The sequence below is a fragment of the Panthera leo genome, chromosome D4 (assembly GCF_018350215.1).
Source record: "Panthera leo isolate Ple1 chromosome D4, P.leo_Ple1_pat1.1, whole genome shotgun sequence".
Classification (NCBI taxonomy): domain Eukaryota; kingdom Metazoa; phylum Chordata; class Mammalia; order Carnivora; family Felidae; genus Panthera; species Panthera leo.
This window is the reverse complement of record NC_056691.1, coordinates 72,174,118-72,200,842: the sequence shown is the minus strand read 5'-3', so window position 1 is coordinate 72,200,842 and position 26,725 is coordinate 72,174,118. Positions and strand designations below refer to the sequence as shown.

Sequence of the window (26,725 nt, the reverse complement as noted above, 5' to 3'; positions counted from 1 at the left end):
TGAGTGGAGATTATCTATTCCTTTGCGCAGCTGTACAACCTATGAAATAAAGCCAATGATACAGGGTAGAAGGGGGCTATCTTACATTTTTAAAAAAGCTACAATTTTTAGGGATTTTTAGCAGTAAATAGAAATTATGCTATTAAACATGATTTTAGGTAGTAAATATAGCTGATCTGGTAAGGACCAGCAGAAGAAAATTGACTCTGGAAATTCCAAAGCCATATATATCTTTAGGTATTTTGCAATTTAAATTTTTTACTTTGTTGGGCTAGGCTTCTCTTTAGGGTGAATTAGTGAAGGCTGACTGCCAAATTCCATCAGCTTTATGCATGTATGGATGCTATTACCTATGGAAGGCCAGAAGGCTGAATAGAGACAATCATTGGAAACGTGCCCAGAAGTCAAATGGAAATTAATCAGTCTGTAAAATATGACTCAGGTGTGTGTGGAGGGAGGGGGATGATGGGGCAGAGGTGGAGGGAGATGATGGATTTTGAAAATTTATATTCACATAGTAATGAATTTGACATTAATTTATTTTCAGAAATAGACTGTGGCACCCCTCCTGAGGTCCCAGATGGCTATATCGTAGGAAATTATACTTCTAGGCTTGGCAGCCAGGTTCGTTATGCTTGCAAAGAAGGATTTTTCAGTGGCCTGGAAGATACAGTTTCAAGCTGCACAGCCTTGGGCACATGGGAGTCCCCAAAATTAAATTGCCAAGGTGAGTTTTCAAAAGGTTCAGGTTCCCAGATTGTATCATTTTGAGATTGTTTTCATATTTCTTTCTAAATTTCTCTTTAGGGTAGTGAATGAATTAAATAGATCCAGTAAATCCCTGTTGTTTGTAATAGGTTTACAGTTGATTCTCTTGGTATTTTCCGGAATAGTTATCTTATCATCTGCAAATAATGATAATTCCATCTTTTTTTTTGTTTTGTTTTTTAAATTTTATTAGAGAGAGACAGAGACAGTGTGAGTGGGGGAGGGTCAGAGAGAGGGAGAGAGGCAACCTCAAGCAGGCTCCACACTGTCAGTGCAGAGCCTGACATGGGGCTCAAACCCATGAAACCATTTGATCATGACATGAGCTGAAACCAGGAGTTGGATGCTTAACCGACTGAGCCACCCAGGCACCTTTTACTTTTCTATGTTTGTGAAAGTTCTGTTTCTCTTGATTGACCACAGGCTAGTATTTTCAGAACAAAAATTTAAATAGTAATGTTGACTTTGAATATTCATTTCTTATTCATGACTTTCATGGCTTTGGTTTTAGTTTTTTATGACCTTAGCTTTTTGATGTTATGGGTATCTACTTATATTCTTATGCACACTGATCCAGTGCTATGTGCCAAGTGCTCTTCTAAGCACTGTATATATGTTGATTCATTCAATCCTTACAGTAACCCTATGAGGATGTACTGTTATTATCCCATTTTACAGGTGAGAAAAGTGAGGCTTGGAAAAGTGAAGTTATCAGTTCAAGGTCAAGGTCATGCAGCTAGTGATAGAGCTGAACTTGAACCCAGGAATTCTGGTTCCAAAGGTTGTATTCTTAATCATGCTGGGGTACTGCTTCTGTTTTCATGATGTTGGTGGCTTTTGGTTTGTTTCTTCCTTTTGGCTTTCTCTCTTTTCATTTATTACAATTATGCTAGTTTTTGGCATAACATAATCTTAAGGAAGCACCTATCCCAACTTTACTAGGGCTTAAAAGAATCAGAAATGAGTTATTTTTTATCATGTCTTCTAGACAGGTGTTAAGGTGATCATGAATGTTTTTGCTTTAAACAAGTCATGTCTAACCTATAATTATATTATTAGATTTCCTGATAATATATTCTAGTATCTGGAATGGATTCTTCTGGGTCTTTGGTTTTTTATTCTTTTCATCTGGATTATAGTTGCTAAATTAAAAAAAGTATTTTTATTTTAGAGAGAAAGGGGGAGGGGCAGAGGGAGAGAGAGAGAATGAAAGACAGAGACAGAGACAGAGAGACAGAGAATCCCAGGCAGGCTCCATGCTCTCAGTGCAGAGCTCGACATGGAGCTCAAACCCACAAACCATGAGATCATGACCTGAGCCGAAATCAAGAGTCTGACACTCAACCAACTGAGCCATCCAGGCGCTCCTGCTAAATTTCATTTAGAATTTTTCTGTTGATACTCAGAAGTGAGGTTGGCTTATTTTCTTTTTCTGTGCCATCTTTGTTGGGTTGGGTGTCAGTGTTATTCTTAATTTTAAAAAGAGAATTTGAGAGAATTTCTTTCTTTATTCTTTGGACTACTATAAATAGAATTTTTAAAGATTTGGAAAATTTTACTCGAAAATTACCTGGTTATGGCTTTTTTGGAGAGGTAGCCCTGGGGCTATTAAAAAATCCTATACTTATTGGTCTAAGTTTCTTAATTTATGTATTCCTAGAAAATCATTTATTTTATCCAGATTTTCAAGCTTATTTGTAGAGAGAAGTGTAAAGTAATCTTATTTATAATTTTCTGTAGTTATAGTTGTTTATAAGTGAAATATTGGAAACAACTGCAGATGTCTATCAATAGGAGATTGGTTAAATAAATCATGGCATATACATGAAATGGAATATTATGTAGCCAGTAAAAATTAAATTAGAAAATAATATTTATTAACATAGTTTAGTCTTAGTAGTATATTACTGAGTTATCAACTATATGTGTAACATGATCTTAGTTTTGAAAGAGTTCATATGTACATATATGCTTACAAAAGCTTAGAAGGGTGTACAGCAAAATATTAACAGCAGTAACTTCCACTGGAGGGGATCTTGGATGATTTTCATATTTGATACTCTTTATGGAAAGAATTTTGAACGTATTAGACAAAGTAACAAAGCTGTTTCTATTTTGGAAAAAAGAAAACTTTTCATTGGCTTTACTGCATAGCTAGAAAATCTCAGTGAAGTGCTTGGCTAAGTTAATTCTTGTGCTGTTCTGATCTGCGATTCAGGCTCTACACATATTTTAATAATGATCATACTGGGGGTTAAGAAATTCTAAAAGTATGTTATAGTTCTAACATTATCTTTCAATGGATCAATTAAAATGCAGAATTTAGGTTGAAATGTGCCATAATGCATATCAAAGAACTCTCTGAGGATTTATATAGGAAAACCCTAATAAAAGAGTTAGTGTGGCTTTGAGAACTACTAGTCGTCTGGATTACTGGACTGAGGATGGAGAAAGTTAATTTAGAGGAGAATACTTGTTACATTCCCCAAAGAACTGTTATTTAAAAGATCTTCACTCCGTTTTTACCTCCTCTAATAACTGCTCCGTCTGCCTGCTGACACCTTCTTCCTCCCCCGTGTCACCACATGGCCACCAGCTTCTCAAGGCTGTGCCTGCTTTTCTGAGCACACCCCTTCTTCTTTATCCTTCATGTTCTCTGGGGCTCCAGATTCTGGGCTGTGTGCCAGCCAGCACTGTATTGTCAGCTCAGAGGAATTAGGAATTCCACTGAAAACACTAGCAAACTGTGAACTTGAACAGGTACTTGGGAAGGGAGCCGCTCTGTGTTACAGATGCAGCTTTGGTGTCCAATTTAACAGACTTCCCCATCAGAGAAGGTACAGTTGGTGGATCCCATTGGTTGCCAATTACTGTGTCCCTGGAGGTTCTGCTGCTGTGGCTGGGACCCCGAGGCCCAGACTCCCCTCTGAACAGCTCTCAGAGGTGGGACCTGGAAGCGAGGATGACAGCTTCTCATGCCAGGGCATCTGGGGCTCCTGAAACATCAGTCCCACATTTCCATCAGCTCTCTGGAAAAGACAGAATCAATCTCTAGTTTGTATTGCCTATTATTTTATTATTACTTGTTTAGCTTTCAAAAAAGATGCAAGTTGTACATGGCAGCTTAGAGAACTTAAACTTTTAAAATTCAACCAAGCCAGAAGCAAAGTGAGGGAATCACTTCAACTGTGTTATCATCAACAACAATCCAGAGTCTGGGTCTGATGCTAGATAAACTGTAGACCTTGTGACTAAGGAAACCTGGGGTCTGGGAGAAGAGAAAAGACAGGTATATCATGAACTATGATGCAAGGGTGAGCTCCTAAGTATTACGTGAAAAGATGGATAAACACTAAGGGTTCTGATGGGAGATAGGGTGGTTCCAGGAAAGAGATGACATTTGTGCTCTTCTCTTTGAGTGGTTTACTTGCTGTGTAAGAGTCCGGGGAGGAGTGGTTTGCAGTGTTGGTCGATGAGTTGGAGGGTTCTGGGGGTGGGGGGAGTCTATCTTCCAAGATAAAATCCAAACTCCTAACCATGGCCTCTGAAACCGACAGGGTTTGGCCTTTTTGACTTCTCTACAGGTTACATTTCCCATCATTCTCTTCCAACCAACATGTCAAGCTTTTATCAACGTCAGGGCCTTTACACCTGCATCTCCTGCTACTTAAAATACTTGCCAACCATCTTAAATTTTTTTTTTACTGTGATAAAATACACATAATTTAAAATTTACCATTTTCACCACTTATAAATATACAATTCATTGGCATTAAGTACATTCACAATGTTGTGTAACCATCACTGTTATCTGTTTCCAGAATGTCTTCATTATCCCAGACAGAAACTCTGTACCCATTAAACAATAACTCCTCATTCCTGTGTCCCTTCAGCCCCTGGTAACCTCTGTTGTACATTCTGTCTCTGTGAATTTGTATTCTAGGTACCGTATAGAAGAGGAATCATGCAATATTTGACTTTTAATGTCTGGCTTCATTCACTTAGCATAATGTCTTCAAGGTTCATCCATGTTGTAGCAGGTGTCAGAACTTCATTCTTGTCTAAGGCTGAGTGATGTTCTATTCTGCATATATATTTGGTGATGGAGTCTCCCTGGTTTTTTACACAGCATGCTCCTTCTCATCTTTTAAGTTTCAGCTTCAGTGTCACCTCTGACATTACTGTCTTCCTTAGTGTCCAATATGTAAGTATCTTATTTATGATTATTTTTGTAGTTTATGTCACCCCTACTGGACTATAATCTGGGAGCTCTGCGACCACGGAGTCGTCCTAGGCATGATCTCTCCAGCACCTGGCACCCTGCCTAGCATGCCTAAGGCCTGTGGGAGCACCCTGAACTCCGTTCACAAGGGGGTGCAGACCACGCCCGACAGTAGGGAGTTGGCTCCTGAACTGGTGTCCCAGCTGATCACGTGGCTGAGCCCTGCTGAACTTCTTTTGCTGAACAAAACTTCCTGTTTTGTTTCAGCCCTCAAGCTTCATATCCTTTGCTGATTCCACATCTTCTTTGTCTTCTGTACCTTCACACTTCCTTCTCACTTGGCATGACACCTCTGTGCTTTGATGAAGCAGGGCAAGGCCTTGGGGCTGATTCCTGATTTTCCCCATATCCATGCATATGGCCCTCAAAGAATGGGGGGCCCAGCACTTGTGGGCTGATTGCAGAGGCACGAGTTTCTCTTTTGAGTTAATGAGGATACGACATGGTTTCTAACGTCTACTAATAACAGAGCCTTTCTCTAAAGGTGGCCAGCACTTTTTTTTATTGTTTCTTTTGTTTTTTTAATGTAATTTATTGTCAAATTGGTTTCCATACAACACCCAGTGCTCATCCCAACAGGTGCCCTCCTCAATGCCCATCACCCACTTTCCCCTCTTCCCCACCCCCATCAGCCCTCAGTTTGTTCTCAATATTTAAGAGTCTCTTATGGTTTGCCTCCCTCCCTCTCTGTAACTTTTATTTTCCCCCCTTCTCCTCCGCCATGATCTTCTGTTAAGTTTCTTAGGATGCACATATGAATGAAAACATATGATATTTGTCTTTCTCTGCCTGACTTATTTCACTTAGCATAATACCCTCCAGTTCCATCCACATTGCTGCAAATGGGGTGGCCAGCACTTTAAGGTTGGTTGACAAGGTTTTCTGTAAACATTGTCTCATCTGATCTTTAGAAATTCCTTCTGAAGTGGTTAATAGGTTATTTCTCATTTCACATATATTCTATTTACAAGTAATAATGGGTATTATTTCCCATTAAGAACCAGACGGAGGAAGTGACTTACCTTGTGTCACTAGCTTATGTATCAAGATGAGAACCCAAAGCACTTTCTAGAAGGCAAATTCCATGTAGAAAGAACCCTTGTGAATACTGGAGGTGGGAGGCAAGAAGGAAACCTGGAGGGCCCAGAAGCACACAATAGGGTCCGGGATCCATCCAGAAGAATATTTATTGTTGCTGAGTCAACTCTTCCGCTTTTAAGATTTTTCTAAATAGAACCCAATCTCACCTCTGTAAAGTGGAGAGTGTTTGAAAAAGTTTTGACATAAGTTGGAACACAGATTAGGGCATTCAGGTGAGGAACCGCACACAAGTTTTGTTGCACCGCTGTCTCTGAATTTTTAGCAGGGGTCTGGAGACGATTCTGAGGCCACGTCCAGACCTGGCAGGAAAGTGTGCCGTGAGTGACTCATGGCCTCTGCTGTGAGCAAGGGAGGGTATAGTGGCAGCACACTTTTCCTGTGGTTATCTTTTGTGTTCCAGGTAATCATTTGAAACAGATTTTCTGACACCCTCACTACATACTGACAATTTAAAACATTTAGGAAAACAGTATTGACTTCCTTGCTGCGTGCAACAAATCTCTTGTGTTATCCTTTTGCCAAGTAAATGCCATTGAAATATGTCACTTGCAAATGGAGTCATTGCAGCGTGAATGATGACGCTCTTGTAAGACTGACACAGGCTGGTGAAGCACGAGCTTTAGAATCAGAGAGACTTGGGTGAGTTTTGGCTGAACCACTTGGGAGTTGTGTAACCAGCTCTAAACTTCTCTGAACTGCAGTTTCCTTCTTTAGTAGGGAATGAGATTGTTTTCATCCTGTGGACTTATTGTGAAGATTTAATGAGATAATGATATAAAGCACTTGGTGCTGTGCTTGATGTAAAGTACCTGCCAGATAAGTGTTCACCATCAGAATAAGAGGTCATAAGCTAGTAGGGAGCAGCAGGTAGTGTTTCTAACTTAAAAATGTAATATCTTTGTGAAATTTCCTACCACATAGTGGGAAGATCTAAAATCCTCCAGCTTTCACGTTGCCTGATCTATTAGTTTTCAATTCAAATATTCTGTTTACAAGTAGAGCATTAAAAGGAAGAGGTTTTTTTTTTTTTTTAATTTTTTTTAAACGTTTATTGATTTTTGAGACAGAGAGAGACAGAGCATGAACAGGGGTGGGTCAGAGAGAGAGAGGGAGACACAGAATATGAAACAGGCTCCAGGCTCTGAGCTGTCAGCACAGAGCCTGATGCGGGGTGCGAACCCATGAACTGGGAGATCATGACCTGAGCTGAAGTCAGACGCTTAACTGACTGAGCCACCCAGGCGCCCCGGAAGAGGTTTTAAAAAAAAAAAATTTTTTTTTAGTGTTTATTTACTTTTGAGAGAGAGACAGAGCGTGAGTGGGGAGGGGTAGAGAGAGAGGGAGACACAGAATCAGAAGCAGGCTCCAGGCTCTGAGCTGTCAGCACAGAGCCTGACGCGGGGCTCGAACTCACAAACTGTGAGATCATGACCTGAGCCGAAGTCAGACGCTTAACCGACTGAGCCACCCAGGTGCCCCAGAATGAAGAGTTTTAATGTTATATTTTTGAAAAAAAGAAAGATTCACACGCTGCTCAAAGCATCTACAGCCATTATCCCATCTACAAATGGAAGATCCTTAGAAGAGATACGCTGATAAATTCTTTGTTTCTTCCCAGCACTCACACTTTCACCTCCTCCGAAGGAGGTTTCCATACCAGACGCTATTTCTTGACAATCAGTATTGTTACGTGAAATGGAAATTTTTTTTCTTCCAAGTGAGACTTCTCTATGAATATGATCTGAAGGAAATGTATTGTTAGCCGAAGCTAACATTCACGGAAGACTTTAGAATACAAAATACATCAAAAAGTTATTTTTTTTTTCCCCTACTGCCTTGAGGGCAAGTGGACTTTTTGGTACTAATGAGCTCATTAGCTTAGTTACAGCCGTTAATAAGCTACTCTTGAGAATGTTCTTCATGGCATCCTATAACCCTCCCACTTTCCTTTGATGATGGCAATACCATTTTCTAAATGCAAGTTGCCACATACTGAGATGTTAGATTCCAACCCCCCACATTGATCATATATGAAATTTCGTACTCCAGTGATCCTGGAATGAGGCTCTAATTCCATGTGGGCAAATTAGGAGCATGCCATAAAGTGCATGAAACTTTGTCGCAAGGTTACATTTTTCAGCCCCATTCCTTAGGCCATATTTCATACATATATGCATCACAAAGATTAATGTTCATAATAATATTAATAGCTCACATGACTGCAGGGGTTATTTTAAAAATATGGGCTATAGGTACAGCCCATGAAGAGCTTACCATTAAGAGGTGGGGGAAGAACATTTTTACAAATGAAGAAAATAGAGGGCTAAGTGCTGAATTATCTGATACAGGACATGAGTATAGTGTAGACTCTGATGTTAACCTGACCATCTGGACCCTTACAACCTGCCATGTCACACAAATTTCTAGGCGATATGTAATTCTGCTTTGACTCTAAGGCACAACAGAGACATTTCTGTTATTGTGTAAATGAAACTAACTTTAATATGATTTTCTTCAGTTTTCATATTTGTTGCTGCTTCTCTGCCAGAGCTCTCCATCTACAAATTTATTTCTCTGGGAAGACTTTTTTAGAGTCAATATCAGTATGTGGAATAGGTCTATCATTCCTTCCCCTGGCAGTTGGCAAAACGTCTGCTCAATTTATGGACATTATTGGTCATTTTTTTTTTTTTTTTCATTCTCAGCTTGGTATTTATTGGTCTCTAACTCAGTCTTAGATGACGCCTTAGATTATTATGTTATTTCTGAAATCAATCACATTATTGTGCTGATGTTCATAATAGGAAGCAGCCAATGGGGATGAAATTTGTGATGCAGTCAGCTGTTGACTAGATGCCATAAATCTCCTATACCTTTCATCAAACAGATTTCCTTCCGGAATATTTTCTTGGGTTGAATATTAAAGCTAGTAATGTGGGTAAACATTTTTACCTTCAAGATATGAAATAGAGTGTGAATGTGGTCCTTGAAATTGGCACAGCACATCTTCCCCCTGGGGAGACCAGTTTTGCAGTTGATTATTTGCATAAAATCACAAGATATAGGAGGACAGTAGGGAAGAATTCCCAGCCATGTTCATAATTAGTTGACTGTATTGCTGATACGTATCCAAACGTTGTTCCTTCATAATATAATTAGCCAGAGAAACGTGTGCTTAAATGAACACCCCTAATGCATATCTAATGCAAATTTGTGCTCTTTATTTTTCTTTCCTTTGGATATAAACTGTTTTTTTTTTTAAACTTTTTAAAAAATGTTTATTTTTGAGAGAGAGAGAGAGAGACAGAGAGACAGAGCGTGAGTGAGGGAGGGGCAGAGAGAGAGGGAGATACAGAATATGAAGCAGGCTTCAGGCTCTGAGCTGTCAGCACAGAGCCTGACACGGGGCTCAAACTCACAAACTGTGAGATCATGACCTGAGCCAAAGTTGGATGCTCAACCGACTGAGCCACCCAGGTGCCCCTAAAGTGCTTTTAAATGGCTTATTTCCTTGTGATAGTGAAAGCTTTGGGCATTTCATGTAGAACCATATTTTTATTTACTTTATTATTACTTTTTAAAGTTTATTTATGTTGAGAGAGAGAGAGAGAGAGAGAAAGTAAGTGTGCATGCACATGAGCAGGAAAGGGGCAGGGAAAGAGGGAGAGTGAGAATCCCAAACAGGCTCTGTGCTTGCATCCTGATGCGGGGCTCGAACTCACAAACTGTGAGATCATGACCTGAGCCGAAATCAAGACTCGGGCACTTAACTAACTGAGCCACCAAGGTGCCCCAGAGTCATATTTTTATTACCACCTATTGTAACGTTTGTTGGGTTGATTTTGGGGGTATTTTTTAATAGCAGCCACCTGCTTTCTTGTGTACCATTTGTTCTGAGCAGAAGTGGCAGTAGCTGCCATGTCTCTCAAGCGTGGTGGGGATATCTGTGACAGGCCAGACCCCATCAGTACTAAGAAGGCTTCAGGGTATGACACTGATGCAGAGGTAAGTCTGTTTCCAGCAGCTGTCTTGCTCTGGAAAAGCTCGTGGAGGCAAGATTTGGCAGAGGGAGTTGTTACACAACACTTCCATACTCATTTGAATGCTCCTTCATGCAGCCTTTTCTCCTGAGGATTTAGCTAACCTCTAAGGTCAGTCCCAATCAGGGCTTCGAGTGGACCCCTTCATTGTGAGCCTTTCTAGATTTATTTATTTTTATTTTTTATTTTGAAAAGTTTGTTTATTTATTTATTTTGAGAGAGAGAGAGAGTGCATGCCCGAGCACATGCGAGTAGGGGAGGGGCAGAGAGAGAGGGAATCCCAAGCAGACTTCGCACCCTCAGCACAGAGCCCGACGTGGGGCTCGAACCCATGAACAGTGAGATTGTGACCTGAGCTGAAGCCAAGAGTTGGATGCTTAACTGACTGAGCCACCCAGGTGCCCTGAGGCTTTCCAGATTTAATGGACCAGGACTTTTTTTTTTTTTTTTTTTTAATTTTTTTTTTTCCAACATTTTTTATTTATTTTTGGGACAGAGAGAGACAGAGCATGAACGGGGGAGGGGCAGAGAGAGAGGGAGACACAGAATCGGAAACAGGCTCCAGGCTCCGAGCCATCAGCCCAGAGCCTGACGCGGGGCTCGAACTCACAGACCGCGAGATCGTGACCTGGCTGAAGTCGGACGCTTAACCGACTGCGCCACCCAGGCGCCCCAATGGACCAGGACTTTGGGACCATACATCCCATGGCTTGAATGCTGGCTCTATCTTTTACTATTGGTGTGACTTTTGAATGTGACTTAAGCTCTTAGGAGCTCTTAGTGGCTCTTAAGCTCCATATTCATATCTATAAACTACATGAAAAAAAACCATCTACCTTGCAAGGTTTTCTGTGAGAAATCAGTCAGATAGTATATATCTAATAGACTGATGTTGAGTAGGATTTCAGTGAATGCTGTCATGATTAAAATTATTGAGGTTTGGGGCACCTGGGTGGTTCAGTCGGTTGAGCGTCCGACTTCGGCTCAGGCCATGATCTTCCAGTTTGCGAGTTTGAGCCCCGCATCGGGCTCTGTGCTGACAGCTCAGAGCCTGGAGCCTGCTTTGGATTCTGTGTCTTCCTCTCTCTGCCCCTTCCCTGCTCATGCTCTGTCTCTCAAAAATGAATAAACGTTAAAAAAATTGTTTTTTAATAAAAATAAAATTATTGAGGTTTGAACAGAATTCCCTGGTACAAAACTGATACTAGTTTTTGTGAGTCTTTTACTCTCTTTTCATCTACTTGGTGTTTGGTAGGTGTGAGTTACCTCTGTTGGGTAACAAACACAGAGGTAATGCATACCTGTCTTGTTATTTATACTTATAACGTACTGAGGTTTCCTTCCTCAGGGGCTTTGGTCATATCAAAGTAACATTTGTTGCATCTCGAACAATGATAAAGTAGTAGTGTGCTATCAATGAACAGTTCTTTAAGTATTTACTATGTAAAACATATAATTTTTTAAAAGAAATTTATGATTGTTTTATTTATCTTATTTATTTATTTATTAATTTTTTTTTTTTTTTTAGTGTTTATTTTTGAGACAGAGTGTGAGTGGGAGAGGGCAGAGAGAGAGACACACAGAATCTGAAGCAGGCTCCAGACTCTGGGCTGTCAGCACAGAGCCCGATGCGGGGCTCAAATCCACAAGGTGTGAGATCATGATCTGAGCCAAAGTTGGATGCTTAACCAACTGAGCCAACAAGGAGTCCCTAAAACATACTATTTTAAGTTGGCATTGTGGGGGTGCAAGAGATTGTAAAATAAAGATTCTGTCCTTTAAGAACTGGCCATATTTTGGGAAGACATAATATATTCATAGAAAGATGTTAAACCCTCAAGCATGTGATGATAAACGGTAGCTGTTCATACTAGTATTCCATTTAGGTTCTCAGCTGAGGGTGTGCATAAAAACCAAACTTGGAACCTTGTAGAAATGTGGTTGCCAAGAACCCAACTCAGTACTACTGATTCGGAAGAATTATCTCTGGGGAAGGGGAGAGGCTGTGAGGCTCCAGATGGGTGTTTTTCCAAAGCCCCATAGGCAAGTCAGATGTACACCTTCTGTTTAGAACTATGTGTTTAATCCAAGCCATGCTAGAATCCTCTCTAAATATCTCTTGCCAAGAGACTCTCCAACTTGAGTAGCTGTGGAATGGGAAGGCATAGAGTCACGAGCCCAGGTTGTCTACCACTAGGCACCTTCCTGAGTTGCTGAACCTTAGTTCTTAGAGACCAAGCTATTGATGTCTCATCAACTCCCAAATTAATATTTTTGGTATTAATTTTTTTATTTAAAAAATTTTAAAGTTTATTTATTTTGAGAGAGAACGAGAGAGAATGAGCAGAGAGCATGAGCAGGGGAGGGGCCGAGAGAGAGGGGGAGGGAGAAAATTCCAAGCAGGCTCTGCGCTGTCAAACTCACAAACTGCAGAGATCATGACCTGAGCTGAAACTAAGAGTCAGACACTCAACTGATCGAGCCACCCAGGCTCCCCATGTTTTTGGTATTACTTAAAAAACATCTTGTATTCCCAACAAAAGCCACCATGTCTTCCATTATTCTTAGTTGTGTCCAAGGATGGAAGGCAGTTTAGTTATCTTCTGTATTCTTATACCTTTAGAATCTGTGCTTCTCCCTTAATCCAATTATCTGTCACTGGATTCCTTCCCACTGTCTCCAATGTGCTGTTTAGAATTCCAGTTTCAAGGTCCATAAACCTGCATAACCTACACCCTCAATCTCTTCACTGCTGTTCCCTCTATTTCCTGCTATAACTGAACCCTGGTTTTAACTGGAAGATATTTTAGATGTCAACAATGACTGGGCAGCCTTATGAAACATTAACCACCTGTTCGGTTGGCTGCTCATGTACACACAAATATACTTGTGTCTTGGAGTGTTTTGGGCTGGTTGATATGTCTAAAGGTTTGATGCTTTGAAGGGAAAAACATGATGAGGGCCAAGAAGCCTTGTGTCTGGTAAACATGTATGAAAAGGGAATTAATCTCTGTGGGCAAATATGGGACTTGTGAGGTAGGCAGGGTTGGAGGATTTATGAAATGACCATCTGGTTCTGGTCCCATAACTGCTCATGATTTGAATCTGCACTGACCAGAGACTAACTCCTTTTTAAAAATCTCGGAATCAAGTGACTGGTAGATGGGTTGAGCTGTTGTATTAAAGTTCTTACGATAACTTCAGTGACAACAGATGAAAGCCTGTTCTGGGAGGCCTCCCTCAGGGAAATAACTCTGGGGTTCTGCAACAGTCCAAGCATCCATAATGGGATGGAGGCAAGTGCAATTCCATGAAATCTACCTGTTCTGTATCAGAAGCTTGTTTAAGAGAAGCCACCTACTTCTAAGGCCAAGAATGGTCTTTGGGGAGTTGGGAACAGATCATACCATTTTCCTCTATCTTGAGTGCTTTATCTCAATAAATGCCCTTATATTTTAAAAGCCTGGATGTCAAGAGTGCTTAATTTTCTTGGCTTTCTACAGATTGGGGAGAAAACTAAAAAGCAGGATGAATAACAAAAGTTGTATATATTTTTTCCTCTGTATTTAGGTATGACTGGGATTGTTGGTTGCATTTGAGATTATTATGACCTCCTTATTTTATATTTATTATGCTTTCTTTAATAAAGTGATATCTGTGAACTCCCCATAACTGCATGAGAAATTTAGCATGTTCATTTCTTCCCTTTGCCTCATTGCTCAGAGTTTTTGAAATAATTTGGAACTTTACTTTCAAATTATTTTTTTTTTACCTTGTTCAACTTTATTTATTTAAAAAATTTTTTAGTGTTTATTCATTTTTGAGAGAGAGAGAGTGCGAGCCAGGGAGGGGTGGAGAAAGACTTTCTTTTACATGAGGTAGAGTTTGGCTGGGTCTAAAATGGTAACATCAAAATCCATTTACTTCAGATAGTTTCTGTAAATATTCTAGTGTCTTCTAGTAGTTAAGAGTTGCAGAGAAGAAATTTCATATCAATTTTGTAATGTCAGGCCTGCCTCCCTCTTTGCAGCTGATTTTTTTTCTTTGAAAGATACTTATAAATTGAATGTTTAGACTATACTTTCCTTATTAATTTGCTTTACAAAGTTCAAATATTTTGTTTATATTTCATTTAATATTCAATTGGCAAGAAAACTACATCTATTATCTATTATCATCTATTTTGGAGTTTGTGATCTGATGATACATGGTAGAAGGTACTTGAAAATGTTAATATTTAATAGAACCCTGGGATGGATTATTTCACTGAACAAGGAATTCTTCATAATGTAAATAGTCTTATAATTGGAACATTTTTTTTTTAATTTTTTAATGCTTTATTTTGGAGAGAGAGAGAGAACGAGAGGGGGAAGGGCAATGAGAGGGGGAAGGGCAGAGAGAGGGGGAGACACAGAATCCGAAGCAGGCTCCAGGCTTCGAGCTGTGAGCTCAGAGCCTAATGCGGGACTTGAACTCTTGAACTGCGAGATCATGACCTGAGCTGAAGTTGGACGCTTAACCGACTGAGCCACCCAGGCATCCCTAATTGGAACATTTTCTATGTATACATGTTTGTAAATTTCATTAAAGTCAGGTATATCTATTTTCTCTACTTCTGAACAATCTTATTTTGTATGTCTGCAACTGGATTATTTGATGGGGTTCATGTTTTCTCTTTTCCCAGATGAATGGACTCTATCATTACTAAATGTATCTTTTAAAAAAAAAATTGTTTTTAATGTTTGTTTATTTATTTATCGAGAGAGAGAGGGAGAGAAACAGAGTGAAAGCTGGGGAAGAGCAGAGAGAGAGGGAGACACAGAATCCAAAGCAGGCTCCAGGCTGAGCTGTCAGCGCAGAGCCCGACATGGGGCCCAAACCCATGAACCGAGAGATCATGACCTGAGCCAAAGTCGGACGCTCAACTGACTGAGCCACCCAGCCGCCCCTACATGTTTATTTCTAAAATATGAATTATAAGGATAGAAGTTGGGGGTCATAACTAGTGCTGTGCTTCTTCCCATTGCAGAGATCAACTGTGGCCATCCTCCGGAAGTGCAGCATGCGGTCCTGGTGGGGAATCACAGCTCCAGGCTGGGCAGTGTGGCTCATTACGTCTGTCAAGAGGGCTTTGAAAGCCCTGGAGGAAAGATCATTTCCATTTGCACAGAGAAAGGCACTTGGAGAGAAAGTCCTTTGACATGCACAGGTATAGACTCCGTTCTGTGGGGCTTGTTTCCTGGCAGCAAATGGCCAGCAGGAGCATGGGACCTGGAGCCATTCCATTGCTCCCTCTGTGTACTGCTTGGCTGTGCCGTTTACTTGAGAGGGCACCTGGCTTTAGGTTTGTCAGCTAAATCCTGAAGATTTAGGGGGTAGATTGGGAAAATAGGTTGGATAGAAAATTTTGTGCATCCATCTTTTGAAACTCACCTTAAATCACAGTGAGTCCTATCTCCTCTACTTGGCCGGCTGAGAAATTTTTCTCATGGACCGTGTTCTCAGGGGGGCCTACTTAAGAGTCCTGTGTAGCGCACGTTGATACCTTTTCAGAGAAAAGGTGGTGTAATAGATAAAGAGGTTTTTAATGTTTATTTTTAATTAAAAAAAATTTTTTTTTTTTTATTTTGAGAGAGAGAGTTAGCAGAGGAGGGACAGAGAAGGAGAGAGAGAATCCCAAGCAGGCTCTGTGCTGTCAGCACAGTGCCCAAAGTGGGACTCGAGCTCGTGAACCATGAGATCATGACTTGAGCCGAAATCAAGAGTTGGACACTTAACTGACTGAGCCATCCAGGTGCCCCTATTTTTAAATTTTCAGTTGTGGTAAAACACACACACAACATAAAATTTAGCACCTTAATCATTTTTTAGGGTTAAGTATATTCACGTTGCTGTGCCACCAATCTCCAGACCCTTTTCATCTCGCAAACCTGAACCTCTGTACGCATTAAACAATACCTCCCCTCCACTTCCTCCTCCCCATAGCACCAGCATTTTACTTTCTGTTTCTGTGGATTTGACTAATTTAGATACCTCATGGAAGCAGACTCATGTAGTATTTGCCCTGCTGTGCCTGGCTTACTTCACTTAGCATAATGTTCTGCAGGTTCATCCATGTTGTTGCAAGTGATGGGATTTCCTTCTTTTTAAAGGCTAAGTAATATTCCATTGCGTGTGTTTACATTTTGTCTGTCTGTTCATCCATTGGTGGGCACTTGTGTTGCTGCCACCTTTTGGCTATTTGAGCGTGGATATACAGATATCTCTTTGAGACATCTAAGAGTTATTTAGAGGAAGTGAGGCAAGCTGTCTCATGCGGTGCCGAATTAAACATTTGGGGAAATGTTCCTGGCCCTGAGCCACTTCCGGCGTCACTTTTGGAGAGAGCTGGGCATAGCTTCTGGACCCTCAGCTGTTTGCTTCACTGCTCGCCCTGCTCTGCCTCCGCCATCCAGAGTTCAGTGGGGATACAGGGATTAGTCACTACTTGAAAAACCAGTGGGTCTGCATGGGGCATAGTAAGCTATTAATTAGCTGATGCTTGTAGAGCACTTTGAAGAACAAACATGTTATGTAACTGCTAATTATAATTACCGTCCTCAGCCTGCCACCTTTCACGGAGTCTGTGGCTCCAGCTGCAGCTGTTTCCTTGGGTTTATGCAAGCTTTGATTTAAGGAGAGAAAAGGCATTTTCCCTGAGAGCTGTGATCTTTCTGTGAGGAGGCCTCTATGCCCTCAATCAAGATTGGCAGCTAAATTCAATTTCCGCAGATAAAGGGGGTGATTTGCATGCTGATGAATTCACGGTGCAGTGCACACGATCTGGGTGGGTAGGTAGGAGAGGCTTCTGGAAATGTAGAAACGCTGATTGCCATGGCTCTTGCCCAGCCGAACTCCCTTCTTCCTTCTTTTCCCTGTTTTCACCGATTTCTTCACACCTCTTCTGTACCAGCTCCCTGTGTGTATTTTGTGTTTACCTTCTTCAGTGTCCATTTCTGGGTCTTCCTCCTGTCTTCTGCTTTCCTGCCTAACCTCCGAATGCCTTCTCCCTCTGCTCTCTGTTTTCGTTCTGTTTATCCCTCTTTTTATGTTTGAATGTTTTGTTCCAAGTTGGGTGGAATAATTTATCTTCACTTTACCTGGGTTGTTTTTAGTTAAAAATATTTTTGGAGGCCCTGTTTCTTTGGATTAGCAGCATGGATCTGTATATGTTTTTAATGGAGTGTGGACTCCGGCAAGGTGGTGGGACTTTTTTTTTTTTTTTTCCTTTAAGGCCAGTTTGGACTGGCAACTCCAGACAGCTGAGAATTAGGCAACCATTTTAGTGTCTGGAAAAACCCCAGGTGGAAGCTTGATGTTTAGTGGGTTGGTTTACCTCAAGATCAAAGAGGCTGATTCATTCTTGATAAGACTGTGCCTGGCTTTCATTCTGTTCAGGTCATTTGGCTTTTCATGTTTAGAATCTGAGTTAATAATTATAAAGTGGATGCTCACTCACGCCGTGCTCTCAGAAGGGTAATATCTCTATTGAAACACAGACTGTTTATCTGCTGGGATCTGTTCTGAGCCCCCTAACCTGACTCAGGTCCTGACTCCTCTAGGCCTCTTGTGAGCGTCTGCCCCTCTGTTTTGTTGTTGATCTTCCTTTTCAGCCTAGTGAGTGCTCACATGAAGCTCTAATGCAATTATGGAAAAGAAAGATGGAAAAGAAAGGTCAGCTGGAATAAATGGACACATTTATATAAAAGCCACATGGCTTGGATTTGTTTGAATATGTGTATGAAGTTTGGCTGTCAAGCATTATAGCTGCTGTTGATTGTGTACTGACTTAGATGCCCAGGGCTCTGCTAAGGGTCTTAATGCTTGGTTTCATTTTGTCCTCAAGAAAACCCTATAAAGTAAGTATGTTACATTTCATTTCGTAGATGAGTACTCCGAGACTCATAAAAGTTCAGCAACTTTCAGAGGGTCATTCAGTAACTAGTAAATGGCAGAGACAGGATTTGAACTTAGGTCTGGAAGCCTGGAACGCCCACAGTCTCTCTCCTACCAGTGTTTCCCAAGCTTGAATTATTTGAATGCCCCCCCCCCCCCCCCCCCCGCCGATAATGTTTGCCATAGCAAAAGTATTATTTATTTAATAAATTTCTTTAAAAAAACACAAAATTTAAAATTATAATTTAAATTTATTTTTTTATAGTTTTTTTTTTAAATGTTTATTTATTTTTGAGAGAGAGAGAGAGAGCGCAAGCGAGGCAGGGACAGAGAAAGAGGGAGACATAGAATCTGAAGCAGGCTCCAGGCTCTGAGCTGTCAGCACAGAGCCTGGTGCCAGGCTCGAACTCACAGACTGCAAGATCATGACCTGAGCCGAAGTCAGATGTTTAACCGACTGAGCCACCTAGGTGCCCCGGTATAATTCAAATTTATTGATCAAAGAAACTTTGTAGTATGTGTGATATTATGAGTTGGATGACTATGTGTATTTTTTCTAATATACAAAGAAGTCGATGCAAGCAAACATATAAATTTATTCATGTGCCACAAGAAAATCATCCTGAGGTGTACAATGCTTTTTAGGAAAGCACTACCCTAAGCCATGCTATTTCTACCTATTTTATGTGACTTGAAAAAAGGAAAAGAAATATCGAAGAATTCTTACAGCCAAGCATGTACTTATTCAAAGTAGTCACTTTGATTTCAGTGATGCTGCCATTATCGAAATGTGTCGGGTAATTTCTGCCTTTGGAGGTAGTTTATGAGTCATATTAGAAGATCAGTCATTTACCTTTTGAAATCAGATACTGATTTTGACTAGAAGTGACACTGAGCTTGACCATCTGCTTGGGTCACCTCAATTTATTCTCTGTGAGCTTTTACTGTTTCTAAAAATAGAGAAAAAGGATATAAAATTGGAAACCAAGAGAGTATGCTGGATTAGTCCCTGTCCACACTGAGATTTCTGAAGGAATAGTCTATGCCCACTTTCTCTGTCCGCACCCACATTGCTTCTCCACTCAGCCTCCTGAAGGAGAATCAGGCATCCAACACCTTCACTCCACGCTGGCTCTCTCGCCAAGGTCCACTAGTGACCATGTGCCAAATTCATGTTCTAGTTTCAGTCCTCATTCCTCTTAACCTTTCCACAACATTTAGCATTGTTGATCAGATACCCATATCCATCCACTCAATCAACCAAATAATAAATATTAAAAAAAAATACAAGATAGTCTGTTAGGTTCTGGGAATAGAGAGATTAACCCAGTCTTTGTCATCATGGAGCTCACATTCAGGAGAGATTCAGGAGACATTAAGGAGACATTAAGTAACCAGACAAAATTATTTAGTTACAAATGTGGTAAGTACTGCAGAGAAATACTTGATGCTAGTAGAATACTCATATATATGTGTGTGTGTGTGTGTGTATGTATATATACGTACACACACACACATTTACATACATATATATACACACACACACACACACACATTTACACACACACACACACACACACATACATACATATACACATGCATGTACCACATAAAGAATCCAAAGCAAACCAAAGGTACTTTATTACCTACTGAAGCTTTGGTTCCCCAAATCTAGTGAATAGTTCAACTGGATGGTGTGGGGCCCTCCTTTTTTTTTTTTTTTTTTTTAAGCCAGAGAGGCCTAAGTGTCCTATAACTGGACAAGGCAAAGGCCTGCTCTGCCCGAAGTCAAACCTCGGATCTCATCATGACGCTGTGGGCACTCTGTCAGGGGACAAAGAGCCATGTGAGAGAAGAAAGAGATGGAGGTTTTCCCTGGTGCCGTGATGATCTGCTCCAGGTCCTTCTTGGGCCGGAGGTGAGGAGGTTGTGGGGAACTGGTGGCCAGGAAGGGAGATAACTTTCGAGGAAGTGGACACTCCTTCAGATCTTCCTTCCCTGACTTCCAGGCACCCACCAGCCAGCCTCCTCCTCGCTTTCTTCTGCTCTTTCTCCTGTAGGTTCCCGTTGGGTTCCATGTTTCCCAGCATTCTGCCTTTGGGCTCATCTCCGTGTCCTCCCTGGACGTTCCACCTGCACCCACAGCTTCAGTGACCATCCACACATGGCTGACTCTCAGGATTATTTCTCCCCTGGATATTCTGCAGATAACTCCTATCTGGCATGTTCTGAACACACTCGTTAGTCTTTTCCTCACAAACCCAGGGTAGCCCTCCCTGTGTTTCTCAGGAGAACAATAAAAGGCAATCCATTCAGACTGTCAAGCTCAAAAACTGGCAGTCAGCCTCAACTCCTGACTGTCCTTATCGCTCACCTCCTGTTGTGTCTCCCTCAGAAGTGTCTCATGGCTTTAAACACAAGGCCCTGAGACCATTCCTCCCCTTCTTTGCTGAATAACCTCTGCAGTGCCTTGGCTTTTGGCTTTGGAGTTGGACAGGCCTACTTTTGAATCCTGACTTGACAGCTTACAACCCATATGACCTCTGGCAGGTTACTTAACTTCTCTAAGCCTCATGTCTATAAAATGGACACAATAATGTCAAGCTAATGGGCTTATTTTAAATTAATTCTTAATATATTAAAAAAAAATTTTTTTTAATATTTATTTTTTTGAGAGAGAGACTGAGCATGAGCAGGGGAGGTTAGAGAGAGAGGGAGACACAGAATCCGAAGCAGGCTCCAGGCTCTGAGGTGTCAGCACAGAACCTGATATAGGGCTCGAACCCATGAGAGGTAAGATCATGACCTGAGCTGAAGTCGGATGCTTAACCAGCTGAGCCACCCAGGTGCCCCTAATTCTTAATATATTTTTTCTAGTTTTATTGAGAAATAATTGACCTATATCACTGCATAAGTTTAAGATGTACACCATGGTGGTTTGACTCACATATATGGTGAAATGGGGTTATTTTGAAAATGAAATAAATGACACTTTTAAAGTACTATACATACTGTCAGACCCATAGTAATTACTCAATAAGTGTTCACTGTTGCTTCTTATGACTGCTGTTAAAATGAGATCTTTTTTTTGTAAGTTTATTTATTTATTTTTGAGAGTGAGAGAGAGAATAAGGTGGGGAAGGGCAGAGAGAAGGAGAGATAGAATCCTAAACAGGCTTTGCACCATCCGCACAGAGCTGGATGCGGGGCTCAAACTCACAAACTGTGAGATTATGACCTGAGCTGAAGCTAGACACTTAACCAACTGAGCCACCCGGGTGCCCCAAGATGAGATCTAGTCTTTAAAGATCTATCAGTGTTTGCCATATTGTAAGTGCTGAGTAAAGAGTATCCTGTTCTTACAACCTTCAGTTCTACTCCGGTGTCTACTTCAACAAATACCAGAATCATCTTTCTAAAAAAAAAAAGTTCCATTATTTTCCTGCTTTTGCTCACGGGAGTAAGTCTGCACTTAGTCTGGTGGGCAGGATCGAGCCCAGTCTGTTCTGTCTACGTCTGCAGCCTCATTTCCTGTCATTCGCCCTTCTCAGTGCCTTACGCTTCTCTGTCACTCAACACCGTGAATATGCCACACCCTCCTGTAGCTCCAGACCTGCGTTAGGTTCGCTCTGCTTGGGTGTCTTCCCCCCTCTTTAGCCATTCGTCCCTTAAGGTCATGCCCTCCACAAAGCCAGCTTCCCCAGGTCTTCCAGTGACAGTGGGTGGCTCCTTTATCTCTACCCTGTGGTACTTGTGTGTAACTTTGTTCTAAGATTTATTGAGTTGTACTTACCTGCTTCTATGTCTGCTCCCTCCGTTAGACCACACATTCCCGAGGGAATGTTCTGATATGTTCTGATCATTGTCACAGCCCAGTGTCTGGCATGGGAGGATTCATCATTCAGTGAATGGTGAATAAAGAACCCTGGAGCCAGTTCCAAAGAGAACTTCCAGAAATGTTTTCAGTTATCAGTACTGTTAGAATGAGGGCATCTCTTTTAAAAAGGCAGCATTAATGTGGATGTTTAATACCTGATGTGTTTATAAAGAGGTCTTTCCACCTGGTGACACCTGGAGGGAAAAGCAAGCATGTTTTGTTAAACGGCCCCTTGGGATGAAATATCTGACATCCCCGTAATCAGATCTTGGTCCATCCGTGCAAGAGAGCACGGCACAGGCAGGAGGCAGATGGCAATTTTGAGATGTCATTTGCTGTTGTCATAGTGAATGAGCAGAAGGGAAGGACAAGGAAGGAAACTTTCATGTCTCCTTTCTAATCTCTGCTTGGATAGCAGGGGGGTCCTGAGTGAGAAGAACATTTGCCTCACTGGCAGTCAGAGACAAGGTGAGGGGTGGGATGTTTCCTTTTCTTTCCGGACCAGGTGGTGAGTTGGTATCAGAGTGATGTGTGAGTGAGCAGGGGAGTCCAGGGCTCCAGGGACTTTGAAGGGTGATGGGGAGGGAAGGGTCCTGGAGTATTTGGGGCTTGTTCATGCTCATGAAAGACTGGCACCAACGTCATCTTCATGCTCCTCAGGGCGGCAAACAGATAGAATCTTTACATCTCTTAGGGTACTCATGTCCACAACTGGAATATTTCTTTGATTTCATTTTATCTGTGCTCTGGGAAAAGCATTGATGTAGAGACCCAGGAATGCTTTAGACAGCCATAGGTGATCCTCTGGTGTCTCACCAGAAATTTGCCTGTTTTCCTCTCTCTGCCTGTATTTATTCTCACTTACTGATGGCTGACCTGGGTTTACCTGAGACCCAGTAATGCTGCTGATGGGGTGATTTAGTAAAGATGTAAAATCTTCTTTGGCAAAGAGATCATCCGTAGATCACAGTCTGATGGTGGCATTGGTTGTGAGTACAGGGGAAATGAGTCAATCCTACAGGTACCCAAGGTACAGGTCAGGCTCTCTTTCCCATGTTGGAGGCTGAGAAGGGAGAGACAGGGGATGAGATGAGGGGAGGCATCTTCTGAGATGGGGAATTCTCTTTCTCACCCTTCTTGTAATCATTCTCCTCCTCCTCTTCCTCCTCCTCCTCCTCCTCCTCCTCCTTCTCCTTCATGTTCATTCATTTTTGAGAGAGAGAGACAGAGACAGAGTCAAGCAGGGGAGGGGCAGAGAGAGAGGGAGACACAGATTCTGAAGCAGGCTCCAGGCTCCAAGCTGTCGGCACAGAGCCCGATGCAGGGCTTGAACCCACAAATGGCCATATCATGATCAAAGCTGAAGTCGGACACTTAACCCCCTGAGCTACCCAGGTGCCCCTTTCTCACCCTTCTCGATGGGAGTCTTATCTTGGGTTTCCCAGAAAACAGAGCCTGTGGCACAGGGCTTATATTTATTACACAAGGGGGAATGACACCCTGGGAAGCAGGAGTGGGGTAAGGTGAGTAAAGCAGGGGAGGAAAGAGAGCCAGTACAATCCCTTGGAAACTGTGTTACCTCAGAACCAATGCCCTCATATGGTTTCCCACACTGCCAAATTTATTACATGAAATACACACAATATTCAAGCAGAACAACTTGAAGAAATCTGTGGCTTTCTGATCAGAATTAAATAGCTTCAGTTAGAGGAGTCCCAGAATTATCCAGGGACCTTGTGGGGAATTTATGTAGTTTACCCCACACTGCTGCTGAAGAATGGCCCTGTGTGTGGTGATGCATGTCATTTCCTTGTTGGGAACAGCAGTGACCTGGAAATAAGAGCATTGTGTCAGCCAGGTCAGATGGGGAAGCCAGAAACAGATCTTACCTACGTGGCTGCAGGGAAGATTCAGGGCTCAGCTCTGGGCCTCTCCATCCCACATGAGTGGAACGCCAGTGGCATCCAGTGGCCTGCCAGGCCAATCACAGGTTGGAATTCTTACCCACACTCAAGTGGCTATCTGTCTTTTCTTTTCCTCCAAGTCAGGTAATGGGCCAGGCTCATCTTTGATGAAGATGAATTGGGTGATTGGCCTGGGGCAGCTCGAATTGCCTGATTTGGCTTCTGAATCAGAGCATGAATGGTGATATGCCGAGTTGTCAGCTGCACAGATAAACTACGTCCATCATGATTGCCATTGGGATTTTTCCAAAGCCCATTGATGCATTTTGTGAGTGGACTCTCTTTTTCTGTTTTAGAAATAATTGCAGAAGTTAATGATGTATCAGTGTTTAATAACAGCTGTGTGAGGTGGCAAATAAACCCAGGAAGAACAGTCTCCAAGATTATCTATGTGGTAAGTAAAATGATCAACGTTTTCTTGACAGGGCAGAAATAGTATATGCGACAGGAACGTGACTTGGAGGGACTTCCTGCTCTAAGGTCTTCTCAATCTAGTATATGTGCTGCCGAAGCGAGCACTAAGGTCTTCTCAATCTAATTGTCTGATGGTCCTTTTAAAAAGTGATCAGAATTTTTAACATAGTCTGGTGTATTTTATTTTACATTCTGTGTTTAATATATTTGTCATTCGACGGAGTATACGTGTGGGGGATATATTTATATTTGGCATCATCACGATCGCTTGTTTCCAAGCACTTGTATTTCCCTCCTCCAGAGGGGGCTTGGAAGCATCTGCTGACTGGGTGACAGGATGCAGAGAGTGGCTCTCAGGTTGTGACTGCCTCCTTGATGGCTGGTCATTCATGTCATTTTATGTCACTTCTTAGGGTGAGACTTCATCATCAGATACCTGATAGCAGAAACTTAACCTATTCATCTCCCCTGGGTGCGCAGTGTAGTAGGGGCATGGGATCCGGCCCCACAAAGGGTCTCTCTCAGTTGTTTTTTTTATTTCTTTAATTTTTTAAATGTTTATTTGTTTTTGAGAGAGAGAGAGGGACCAAGACTGTGAGTGGGGGAGGGGCAAAGAGAGAGGGAGACACAAAATCCCAAGTAGGCTCCAGGCTCTGAGCTGTCAGCACAGAGCCTGATGTGGGGCTCGGACTCACGAACCGTGAGATCATGACCTGAGCTGAAGTCGATGCTTAACCAACAGAGCCACCCAGGCGCCCCTCTCTATTGTTTTAACTGGAGTCATGGTGGGTTCTTTTTTCTTTCTCTCTCCCAAAGATACACATAAAAGGACAACGGTTGCACCCTGTGGAATCAGTTCATGAGGAGACCGTCAACTTGACCACAGACAGCAGGACCCCCGAAGTGTGCCTAGATCTGTACCCAGGCACCAACTACACCGTGAGCATCTTCACCGCCCTGCCCACACGCTCCGTGCCCACCATCATTGGGTTCCAGACAGCTGGTAGGTAGAGGTGAAGTCTCATTGCCTCCTAGGAAACGTTAAGCACAGGATGTGGGGAAGTGTACTTCAGAATCAACTGGGCCTGAGAGTTCCCACTTATTTTCTGAGATCTGTAGCCAGGAGGATGCGGTTACTCCAGGGGTCAGAACCAGCGCAGGTCTAGTAAGAGAGATTCCTATCTTACTGATGCGCCGATGTATTGTTTCACAGCTGGGTCCCTGGTTGAAATGGAAAGTAATGAGACATTTAAAAGAGGAGAATATTTGGTGACGGTGCAGCCAATTCCCAATTATCCAAGGAACTAGAGAGTAGCCATGTGGCTTATCTTTGGTCGGAAAGGGCAAGGTCATTTCTTACTCTTGGCTATGAGAGAGGAGGAGCCAGAGAGGGTGACCTAGCAGCTTTCCATCTAGGTAGGAAACTGACCCCAGGACCGGTGAGGGGTGGGAATCAAGTTGACAGTGAGTGAGTGGATAGGGAAGAGGCAGCCCCAAGATGCAGGAAGGGAGATATTAAGTGAGAAGAGAAGTGGACAGGAAGGAGTTTCAAAAAGTAGTAATAAACCTCACTGCACATAGTTATCACATGATTTTTACAACAATATTGTGACAATTATAATAAATTTTTTTTTCGTAATTTTGGTTATGGGGTGTCAGGACTGATTAAATACCTTATAAGCAAATCTCAAGAAGCCATTAGTGTCATTTATTATTTTGGGTGAGTGGAGGTGGTTCTCAACTAGCTGTTTGATGTCCCACTTAAAATGTACCTCAGCCTTCGGGTATTACTACCACCAGGAACTGGGAAGTGACATGGATTTGGCAGAAATAATCGAATAGTCTGCTGATCTTAACAATAGAAAGCCAAATATGAAATTACACAGATTAGATTCCTAAGGTACTTATATATAAAAAACCCAAAATATTTCTTTCTAAACAAATAATATGTAGGGAAAGATGTTGTAGAATTAATATAACTAGAGAATCTTATTCAAAATTAATGATAAACTGCTGTGGGTTTAGTAGGAATAGGTCTTATTGGGGCATATTTCTCACATCCAATTTTGGCTCAGGTTGTGAGTTTGAGCCCCGCATCGGGCTGTCTACTGTCGGCACAGAGCCTGCTTCAGATCCTCTGCCCCTTTCTCACTCTGCCCCTCCCCCACTTCTTTCTCAAAAATAAACATTTAAAAAGTAGTATGTCTTCTTCTCTTTTTTATAAGTTTTAAATTTTAATACAGTACAGTTAACATACAGTGTTACATGAGTTTCGGGTGTAAGATATAGTGATTCAGCAATTTTCTACATTACTCAGTGCTCATCACAATAAGTGTATTTTTTT

The 26,725-nt window shown here is 41.8% G+C and overlaps 1 protein-coding gene across 10 annotated transcripts in view; it reads left to right on the top strand.

Moving 5' to 3' along the window:
• Positions 1-26,725, top strand: part of SUSD1 (sushi domain containing 1) — a 284,906-nt gene that overhangs the window by 28,319 nt on the left and 229,862 nt on the right. For all 10 annotated transcript variants that reach the window (XR_006196008.1, XR_006196009.1, XM_042913636.1 and 7 more), the window contains exons 5-8: positions 548-727; positions 15,221-15,400; positions 24,264-24,361; positions 25,198-25,384. Coding sequence is in view for 8 of the 10 variants with exons in the window: in XM_042913636.1 (XP_042769570.1) it covers positions 548-727; positions 15,221-15,400; positions 24,264-24,361; positions 25,198-25,384 (645 nt within the window). In the remaining 2 variants the exon portion in view is untranslated. The remainder of the gene's footprint in view (positions 1-547; positions 728-15,220; positions 15,401-24,263; positions 24,362-25,197; positions 25,385-26,725) is intronic.